This window comes from Pyrus communis, chromosome 16 (genome assembly GCF_963583255.1).
Source record: "Pyrus communis chromosome 16, drPyrComm1.1, whole genome shotgun sequence".
In the NCBI taxonomy this organism is placed as follows: Eukaryota; Viridiplantae; Streptophyta; class Magnoliopsida; order Rosales; family Rosaceae; genus Pyrus; species Pyrus communis.
In genome coordinates, this window is record NC_084818.1 from 15519483 (window position 1) to 15530495 (window position 11013).

Consider the following 11013-nt stretch of genomic DNA (forward strand, 5'->3'; position numbering starts at 1 on the left):
ACGTCTCCACCTGCTCCAGCACCTTGTCTTTCTGCTTCAACAACCGTGGTTTCTTGAAGCATAAAGGCATCCCCAACCTCTTCATCTTGACCGACATCCATCTCGACGGGTTGCCTTGAGCTGCGAGTGTAGGGAAACCAAGAAAAATATTAGAAGAATGAAGATTCATAAAATTACAAGTTAAAGAAGTAAGAGGTACCTATCAGAAGGAGTTGGTTCTTCTGATGAATCATTTCCTTCCAAATTTCAAGCTCACTTGGCTTGGGATAAGACTTGATGGAGAGATGCTTGAAAAGGCGGTTATGTGCTTCATGTAAGTCTCCTCCATACTTTTTGGTCCACCTTGCTTCCCACCACAAATCGAAGCTTGAAGTACATTCGAAATTGAGAGCCATAGGTTTTTTGGCAACCTTGCTCATGACCTCAAGGCTGCGTCGGGCAGCTCAGAAAGTGACTTTTGGAGCCTAGTTCCCTGCTACAGAAGTTTGGATGATAAACTTCTAGCCCGCGCTTGTAGCGATCGCTCCTCACACCCTAAGCCATGTCCCTCGACTGGATATAGCTGATGGATTTCTCTCTACATAAGGGGCTGGAGTCCTATCTAAAAGCGTCTTGAAAGGCTTGGTCAGAAAACCAAGGATACCTTTTAAGAACTGAAGCTCTCCACTCCAAGTCGGCCTGATTCCTGCAGACTCTGAAGAAATAGAGACAAGCGAATGTAGAATGATTGGTTGGAGAACCTTCCACTAGAATTCGGGCAGAAGCAACACCCTTGGGGAATTCAAGGTTGAGAGCCCGAAGCTCGAGGAAATACCATTGAAGCCAAAGTTGAATCATGTAAGTTGGACCATTAAGGTTGGTTTTAAATGGTTCACCCTTGGTAATCTCATACAGGAGATGATAGAGATGAGCGAGGAAGAAGGGGCCCGTTGCCATGTCATCAAAGTTGTGAAGAGCTTCCACCAAAGGGATCCATTCTACCTTCACTCATTTGGATTTATTGGGGAAGACATGCTTGTTAAGCCAGTATAGTAGAAAAGACATATGGTTTTGATCTCTGTTGGCATTGGAGGATGAGGGGCTAAATTCATTTTTCACAAACGGGATAAAACCCGTGAAAAAGGTTCCATAGCTCTTGAAAGTCGCAGAGTTATACTCCAATTAAGTTATGGGACTAGAGCTGCCCGAGCTCTCAGCAGTTGGACGAGAAGGAGGTGCCCAGTCGTGAGTAACGTCTATAACCCTACCCAAGGGCCTGAGCTCGAAGACATGCTTCATATCCAGGATAGTCGGGGACATGGGGCCCATCCTAAAGTCGAAGGTATTGGTGCCCGAGTTCCAGAAGAGGATGACTGTAGTGAGAAGCTTGAGCTTAACGATCACAGTGGTCTTAGAGAACATTATCAACTAATAGATATTGTTGTTCATCCATTTTTGCTTAAAGGTTGGCTCAAGCTCTTTTATCCATTGTGTCCATCCTTCATCCTTCATCAAAGGGAACCCACGATGATCGTTTAACCATTTGGATGAGGAGATGCCCGACTTAGCCTGAAATGGGTTCGGGGTGAACCATTTCTCCTTAGGCATGTTGTTTCTTACAACAATTAGGATTGGAGAAGTCCATGCAAGCCCCAAGGAGTGCGCTCATCCCTTCTCGAAGAAGAGCTTAGTGTGCAGGCCTGTTCATGGGAGATGAAGGCCATTGAGCAAGCGGCGTATGGTGGAAATCCCCTCACCAGTCTCGCATGAGGATTGAGTTTGAGCAACTTTGGGTGCCATTGAGAATTTTAAGGAGAAGATGGGAAGCAAATTGGAGCTAGGGGGCAAGAATTGAAGAATGAGAGAAGTTTCTAGAAAGTCTAAAGGCTCTGAGAATTTTGGGAAGTTCAGGAAATTTGAAGGCTCGAAATGGCTAAGGTACTTTGATGAGGGAGGATTATAGAGTAAGTGGGTAGTTAACATTTATAATCGTGGGTTAGTGCAAAGATCTAGTTAACAACGGCTGTTTTAAATGGTGCAAGCCCCGAGTGAAGGCGTGCGACGACTATTTAATCATTATTAACATCTTGGGTTGTAGACTGAACAATGATTAAAGGGGGCACTTTCTGGGTTAATATTTGAACATTGGACTTAGATGAAGAAAAACCCAAGAATACCTAATTAAAAGAGACTTGCCCGAAGCCCAACACCAAGTCCAGAAGCAAATTGAAGCCTTTTTCAGCCAAAATGCAAGCCACGTGCTTGCCACTGAAGTGACAAGTGATGGAGACTAATCTACTACCAGCCAAAGAACACTTTCTAGTGGCATTACAAGTAAAAAGCTGATGACTCACTACCCTCCAAGTGCTTTCGAGCAAGAACAAAGTCACAGCAATCAGGCTAAATTGCCTATAAAAGAAGGAAGAGGCCCTAGAGACAAGGACACTCAACCAATCAAACAAATCAACATACAAACTCTGCTCGCAAGCCAGATTTGCATCCAAAAGCTGTAATCAGCCCAAATTTTAAATCTTTTTAGCGGCAAGCTATCTCTTGTTTAGATTTCCTTAGAAAGCCTATCTTTCTCTAATTTAAAGCTTTGCTACCTTCAACCATCGTAGTATCGATTCCTTAGTGTAAACTTGTTTACCATCCATCCCCTTTTAGCATATAAACGCTTGCTAACACAAAGAGAAGTGATTGCAAGAAGTTCAACCTTCACAGACAAGGTGAAATCTTGCCCGAAACTCTGTGTTTGTTGTTTGGATTTGTAGATCTATTACTTAATGCATTCTCCAGCATGTATTCAAGTTATTTCCATCAAATTTCCTACTTTAAGAGTCTCACTTGCATCTGAATCTGGTTAATTTAATGGATATGTTATCATTAAAATCAATCAAGAACCAAGTAAATGACTTAAGGGGATATAGACTCCCTTCTTTCGAACAAACAAGACTATGAACTAAAAGTCATTGTTTACAAGGCAAGAAAAAGAACTTAATGTGGACTTAACCCATTCATGACAATCCTTTGATAACAAGAAGTCCGAGTAACTTGGGTTGCAAGTAATCGACTAAACACACTTTTGTTCTACATCTGCTATTTGAGATAGCAGTGGCACACCTAGCACTAAGTTAGTTTTAAATGTAAGCCTCAAGGCCTACACCTAAGGCCCCACAAAGGCACCTTTCAGAACTAACTTTGTCATCTTCTTGTAGCACATCAACAAGCAAGAGCCCGACTATACCTCCAAAGTGCCAATCCATTGGGGAGCTGTGCCGAGATCCGAGGATCCTTTTCTAGAGAAATCTTCGCCCGAACACATATAATTGAAGTATATATGGAACTCAAAGTGAGTGACTCATCCAAATGTATTTTGTGTTGTGCACTACGTACCCAATGTATCTTGTGAGGCACACTGGATGGAGATAACAACAAAGAGCACAAAGAAACATCTTAAGTGAGCAAGTGGCCTATAGGCGAGGGTTCCACCGCAAGCCATCTTCTATGGCAGTGGGCACGAGGTGCAGAGTTAATGTTTGAATACACCTATGCAATGGGATAATCCGCTGAAAAATCTATTGCTCAACTTAAGTGGTCAGAGAGTCTGTTGGACCTAGCGCTCTCCTTAGTTGCTTGCTAGGTCGTACCGTAAGCTATCTTCCTTGTTGATGATCGACAAGTAGTGTGAAGTTGACGTCTAACTAGACTTGTCCCTTGAAACTCCTTGCTGGAAAATTGTCAAACTAGATGCTCAGTTCGAGTGGTTGAAAAGTGACTAAGCTGAGAGTTCCTCTTCTTTAGTCAATGATAAGATTGATGAGTCGACAAACCGAGCATTTCGGTCGTGGTGCTTTCAGTCTCTCAAGGTGTACTGCTCGGTGCTTGAGCATCTTGGGTTGGTGTTGTGGCCCTAGTAGCCCGATCCATTATTCATGTGGGTTTTTTTTTGTAGACTTTTTCAAGAGACCCATATTAGTAGGTCACGACTATACATTATTTAAATGGGGCCTAAAAGGGCCGTGTGTTAACAAACATATGCTGGCTGTCATTGGATAAACTCTTAATTTTGTATGCCTTCCATTCAGTTATAAAGAATTTGTGCAAGTCTTTTCTAAGGGCATGATGGTGGACGTAATAGTGGAGTCCCACAACCTCAATGCTTAGAATTTGGGACACTAAAATCGATAGCAAAGGAGAAATTGCAGAAATTGGAGTGGATGAGAACTTGAGAAACTTATCCGCATTATGGCAATACGAACTTGTTTTCCGAACAACTAAGTGAAAAAGAATTCTTCTCAAGATTTAGCTAGGGCTATGAGGAAAGTTGTGAATAAAGGAATGATGGCGATTTCTGGTTTTATGTATGATATTTCTTACTATTTATATAACATTTTTGCTTATGCTCTCTACTTACTTTGGTTTCTTATTGCACCGTGGTGATGATAGTGGCATCTCTTAGAATTGTCAACAAAACTTTCTTTCAATTACGTATTGGAAAGGTCTAAGAAAATTTCATGATGATAATGTTTATGAATGATGATACTTGCGTCACCACATTTTCATTTATGATATAATTGAAACTGTTTATGAGTGCGCATGGCAAGTATTATTCGGTTTTTATTAATAAAGCACAGATGACAGAGGTAATGCCGGAGTTGAGACATCCACGAACTACAGAGATAGAGCCAATGTCGGCGACTCGAAGATTATGACGGACTGGAAGCAGAATTGAAGTGGATTTCGGTGGCATCAACAACGATCTGGGAGGGGTGGGCGGAGCATCTCCATCTTCAGCATCACCTTTTCCTTTTTTAACTATTTTTTAGATTGTCTTTTAACCACGTGGAACAAATTTGGACTCCAAATCAGCAAATGTGGGCTCTCGCTTGCCATATCATCATTTAGCGGCTAATTTAACAGATTGATTAACGGTTGTATGATATTTACATAAAATAATAAGATAATGTATGGAATTGCAATCGAACACAAACACAAGGGGACAAAATGTAATATACCCAAAAAAGAAAAAGGGTCTAACAAGTAGGTCCTTGATTGTTGGGATCTGTTTGCAATTGCAACAAAAAAGTCATGCAATTGTCAGATTGTTAGTTTTTGTTTTTTTAACAAATCATAGCATTAATATATTAAATTGCTAATTGTTAGGGGGAGGGGATTGGTGGAGATTTTGAATCTGCAATTAAATGTATAAGCCTGATTGTTTTCCGCCACTGCAATAAACCACTATTTGCATTGTCATATTGTTAGTTGGTGTATGGTGTATTTACCTTTGTTGCTTGTGTATTTGCTCCTCTAAATAAAACAAGTGGGCTTGTTTTTGTCTGTAATGTTTTTGCATGATAATTGAGCCGTCCTTAGATTCTGTTTTAATAACCATTTCAAATTTCAAATTTCACATTTCAGAATTTCAGTCCTTAGTTTTTTTATGTTAAAAGTGAAAATTAGAATATGTTTTAGTGAAATTGAAAACCAAAATCAAGTTAACATTAAAAAACTAAAGTAGCTTACAATTTTTGGTTTGACAACTGAAAATAATTATCAAACAATTTCTCAAATATTTGGTTTCAATTTTCAAAAAATATAAAAACTGAAAATGAAATGATTAAGAAACGACTTTAGCATTTTTTACTTTTTAAATTTTTTGGTACAAGCCACTTGTTCTCTGTGTGCACTTGACTGATTTTGAATGATTAAGGGTTGGTTTGATATTGCTGTAGTTTGAAAAAAAACTGTTTCTGCTGTGCTGTGAGAATAAGCTTATTTTTGCTGCTTCATGTTTTTAGTTTTTTTTTCACCCAAAACTGTGAAAATAAGCTGTTTTCAAGTGTTTACCAAATACCTTTTTAAGCTCAGTTTTTTTTAATACCCACTTTTTATAAAAGCATATAAGTACCAAATCAGTACTAAAGTTATTTCCTTTGTAACTGCTCTCATTCTATTAGTAGTAATTGATAGGTTAGCTTACATTTTCTTATTGGCTGTATTCATTAATTTCTTGGATATAAAAAAACAAAAGAGAAAAGCGACACGCCAATCATGCTATACGTGTAGAGTACTGGGCCGTTGGTGAGGATGTTCCTATCAGTGCTGTGAGAGATTTTTCAACCGATACATGGAGTATTACATCACGTGTTACTATACAACTGATGAGATATAATTCTTAAAAAGTTAATAATTTAAAAAATAAAATTTTTCACTATTTATATTAAACCATGTAATGTACCACTTATGTTCCTGTCACAATTAAAAATTTCTCTAATGCTGGTAAAGAATATTGATTGGGATCTAGGCTAATGGCTTTTGCGAAAGAGAAGACAAGAAGATAGGACTTTGGAGATAAAGATTTCTTAATTAATTTCTAAACATTTTATAGTATATAAGAGGAAAGTAGAGAGGGGTTTTGACCCTTGAGACCGTTAGTTAATGCATCCCTTGATTGAGTTTGCCGCAATCATGTAGCTATTGAACATTTTAATAATCATTTTTGTTTTATATTTTTATTAAAGGAAAACTTGTTTGGTAATCATTATATATGTATTTTGAGTGGAAACATGAGTTGGCTTTTACAGTATCTATAAAATGAGCACTGTGAACCATCTGCTTCAAAAAGATAGTTGTAAGAATGAAAGTTCAACCTTGATCGGAATACATATGAGATCAAAAAGAGAAAAGTAGAGAGGAGTTTTGACCCTTGAGACTGTTAGTTAATGCATCCCTTGATTGAGTTTGCTGCAATCATGTAGCTATTGAACAGTTTAATAATCATTTTTGTTTTATATTTTTATTAAAGGAAAACTTGTTTGGTAATCATTATATATGTATTTTTTTTTCTTTTTTGATTTTAAAGTCAAGCAAAATTTTGAAATACCTAGATCCAAGTCATTTCAGCGTTTCTTTTCATTTTTTCTTCCCTCCTTTTCATTCATCAATTATACGTAACAAAACGTACATCGCACTTCAGTATCAAAACATAGTATATGCAGCCTCCTAATATGGACTCGGTCGCTCGACTCTTGCAATAACAATGGATCCGATACGAACCCTCAAACCAGCCTCAAGGCTCTTTCCCACTTTGTTCCCCTCAAATCTTGAATTTTTTATTTTTTTAAATTTTTTTTTTTTTATCATCAAATACCATTTCATTTTAACTTTAGAAATAGTAAGTTACCAGACTATTTTCTAATTGGACCAATTAGAGAATGTATGGCTTGATATAAGGATGGTCTATACAACTTCGATTTTCTAGTCCAGCTGGTCCGTACATGTGTAAGAGTTCTGCTCTCATGAATTTTAAGTTGGTTTTACTTTATTAAATTGTCAAAATTTTTAAGTTTTTGGATTTTAACAAATATTATCTTGTGAGTAATATGCATTTCGACCTCACAAGTCCTCAAAATAAGGATCCTAGGAGAACAATCTTGTGAGTAATATGTATTTAGATCTCACAAGTCGTGAAAATGAGGATCCTAAGTGAACAAGACTGCATGTGTAAATAGTAAGTTATGAGAAGAGACCATATAGCAATGTTGAATGCTAATTTCAAAGAATGAAAATGTTACTTGGACATGTTGTAAACCTGATGATAAGGCCCGAATCTCACTTAAATGTGAATTATGTTCTATAGTCTGCTAAGGTAAAAGATGATAATTAGATTAACATACTCATTTTAGGATAATTAGACTAATAGAAAAGTGTGAAAAAAATAATTTCCAACAAAAATTAGAAAATTTTTGGATAATTAGACTAATAGAAAAGTGTGAAAAAAAATAATTTCCAAAAAAAATTAGACGTTTGACAAAAGTTTCTTCTTATGAATTTCGTAAAAGGGAGCTGATTTCGTAAATGGGACCATCAAATAGAAGTGTGTGTAATAAGGATAAGTAAGTGGAGACATTTTCTATATATAGGACAAGATAAAGTAAGCTTTCATTACAACAAGACTGAGACTTCAAACTGAGCTCTTTCCTAGTTTCTGGAAAAGAGAGATGATGAATTCAGTAGAACAAGCAACCAAAAAAGGGCATGCAGTTTTTGTTCCATACCCATCACAAGGCCATGTAACCCCCATGATGCAATTAGCGAAGCTTCTTCACTCAAGGGGCTTCCACATAACCTTTGTCAACACCGAGTTCAACCACAACCGTTTAATCCGTTCAAAAGGCCCTGACTCCGTTAAGGGTTTACCAGACTTTGTGTTTGAGACCATACCGGACGGGTTGCCTCCTTCGGATAAGGATGGAACCCAAGATATTCCAGCTTTAAGTGACTCCGTTAAGAAAACTTGTCTTGGTCCATTTAAAGAGCTGGTGACTAAGATCAATTCCTCATCTCAAGTGCCACAAGTTAGTTGCATAGTTGCAGATGGTACCATGACCTTTGGGAGCAAAGCTGCTAGAGAATTAGGCATTTCGGAGGTTACGTTATGGACTGCTTCTGCTTGTGGCTTCATGGGGTACTTGCAATACAGCGAACTCGTCAAACGTGGCATTATTCCATTCAAAGGTACTCCCTTTAATTTTTGGATCATTTGTTTTTTACGCTTTCACGAGTGCTCCTCTCGTATATTTGACTTTTTATGTTTTTGCGTTTTGTTTGATCTATTATTAATTTATGTTTTCCAGTATGTTATTGAGTCTAGTCCAGCATCACATGAGATCAGACTACTTATAGAAGCGGTCCAATCTAATAAACAGGTTGCCACATAGAGTAGAACAATACTTCGCTGCTGTAGAGTGTAAACACAGCAGGAAGTCCTGCACAAAAATGACGGAGGGGATGATCGTTAGGCTATGGCGGTGGGGATGATGGTTGACAAGAGGCAACAATTTTGATGGTGGCCTGAACAGATGGTGGGTTGAGCGGGGGTTGCCGACTGGAAGGGCCAGAAAGAGGGGAAAGATAAAGCATAAAGCATGAAGCTTTGCAATGGAGAAATTGGGAGAGAGAAAGAGAGATACAGAGTGAGGGAGGAGAGAAAAATGCAAATATGAAATTTCCGATTTTTTTCCTGTTCAAAATTAGTAAGAGGATGGAATATTACTTTAGGATTTGCAGCCATCTTGAAGCTCTGGATCTTTCTTCAATAGATAGTGGGCGAATTGTTGGACAGAGAGAGGAGAAAATAGAGGACGGTGAACAGGGAAGGAATCAGTCCAAAAAGAGGAACCATACTTGGGTGAAAGATAAAATAAAATCCACACGTGTTGTTCTCTGGACGTGCCACGTCACTTTCGTGCAGGACTTCCAGCGTTTGCAATTAAAGATGTGAAAGAGAAAGAAAATTGCATTTTGACCTTTTGGATGTGTTAAATGGATTTAGTCTTTTTATTGTTATTTTTTGTTCAGAAATCTTTTCCTCTATGTTATTGGGGATAATTAGATCTATTCGTAGTGATCATTTGGTTTTAACAAAATCAGTTTCGTAAGAGTCAGTACTGACGGAATTGAAATAATTGTTGGATAAAATTATCAAGGAATTTTGCACCATGCGCCTATAAAAATATGTGAGTTTTTATTTATTTATTATTTATTATTTATTATTTTATTGAGCAACTGCAAATTAAAGTAGACATTTGAGATCTTCAAATTTACACTTATAACGTCAACATAATTATCTATCATCACACAGGCTTCACCTTCCATGCATTTCAGATGAGAATTTCATGCATGATGGTACGCTCGATACATCAATTGACTGGATCCTAGGCATGAAAAATATTCGGCTCAAGGATATCCCAAGTCACATTAGACTTACTGATCTTAACGGCGTAATGTTTAATTTCATGGGATCCGAAGCACGAAACTGTTTGAACTCTTCTGCAATCATCTTCAACACCTTTGAAGAATTTGAACACGAAGTGTTAGAGGTAATATCGAAAATGTTCCCCAACATTTACACCATTGGCCCCCTTAATTTGCTTGGCAGGCATTTCCCCAAAAGCAAGTCACTTAACTCAAGCTTATGGAAAGAAGACACAAAATGTTTGGAATGGCTTGATAAAAAGAAACCCAATTCAGTTGTGTACATAAATTATGGTAGCGTAACGATGATGACAGACCAACATTTGATCGAGTTTGCATGGGGGTTGGCAAATAGCAAGCACCCATTTTTATGGATAGTTAGGGCTGACGTTGTAAAGGGTGACTCACCAATTTTACCCCACGAATTTTTTGAGGAGATTAAGGATAGGGGTTATATTGCAGGTTGGTGCGCACAGGAGCAAGTGTTAGCTCATCCATCTGTTGGGGTTTTCCTAACACACAGTGGTTGGAATTCTACCATGGAAACTATATCTCACGGTGTGCCTGTAATTTGCTGGCCTTTCTTTGCAGACCAACAAACAAATTGTCGATACTCATGCACAACTTGGGAGATTGGAATGGAGGTGAGCCCCGACGTGAAGCGCAACGAAATTGAAGCACTTGTTAAGGAAATGCTGGAAGGAGAAGGAGGGATGAAGATGAGGGAAAAGGCAAAGGAATGGAAGAAAAAAGCTGTTGAAGCTACTAATGTTGGGGGATCATCGTACAATAATTTTGAGAGATTATTTAAAGAGGCACTCCAACTTGGTGAATGACTTGCTAAAGAATGAGGAACACGTTTGTTCCCTTTTCATGAGCTATCAAATATGCTTTTATTGACCAGAGATTTATCTTATTTTCATATTTATTGTTGCCTTTTAATGTTTATGTTTGCTAACATGGGTCTTAGTTTTTCTAGTTTTTGTAGCCCCTCACTATAAATAAACAACTCTACATGTCCAAGTTCATCCTTGTCTTTTGCATGTCTCTAATTTTCTATCTTCTTGCTTCCCTTTGTTTCTCTCGCCTATAATTGATATTGAAAATGTGATGCACTCAGTAACCCCGAATGCATTGGCTTGGTTCCCTCCCAAGGTATTCATTTCCTTGGACAATTTTGTTCTTTACGTATGTGTAGACACAGGAATTTTACAAGCATGAATCGCAAGTTCAAGCATGCAACCAAATAGTCAAGTTGCTCTACAAAGTGAT

General features: G+C 38.0%; 1 protein-coding gene across 1 annotated transcript; it reads left to right on the forward strand.

Annotated features, from left to right (window-relative positions):
- Positions 1 to 7956: 7956 nt before the first annotated feature.
- LOC137721082 (linamarin synthase 2-like) lies at positions 7957 to 10750 on the forward strand. Its single transcript, XM_068460202.1, has 2 exons — positions 7957 to 8502; positions 9652 to 10750. Exons 1-2 carry the CDS (start codon positions 7986 to 7988, stop codon positions 10575 to 10577), a joined length of 1443 nt encoding a protein of 480 aa, XP_068316303.1. The 5' UTR covers positions 7957 to 7985; the 3' UTR covers positions 10578 to 10750.
- The last annotated feature ends 263 nt before the right edge of the window (positions 10751 to 11013 follow it).

Coding starts and splice junctions, on each gene's coding strand:
- LOC137721082 (XM_068460202.1), top strand. CDS start 7,986: ATGATGAATTCAGTAGAACAAGCAACCAAAAAAGGGCATGCAGTTTTT. Junction 8,503..9,651: donor TGGCATTATTCCATTCAAAG/GTACTCCCTTTA, acceptor CATGCATTTCAG/ATGAGAATTTCATGCATGAT.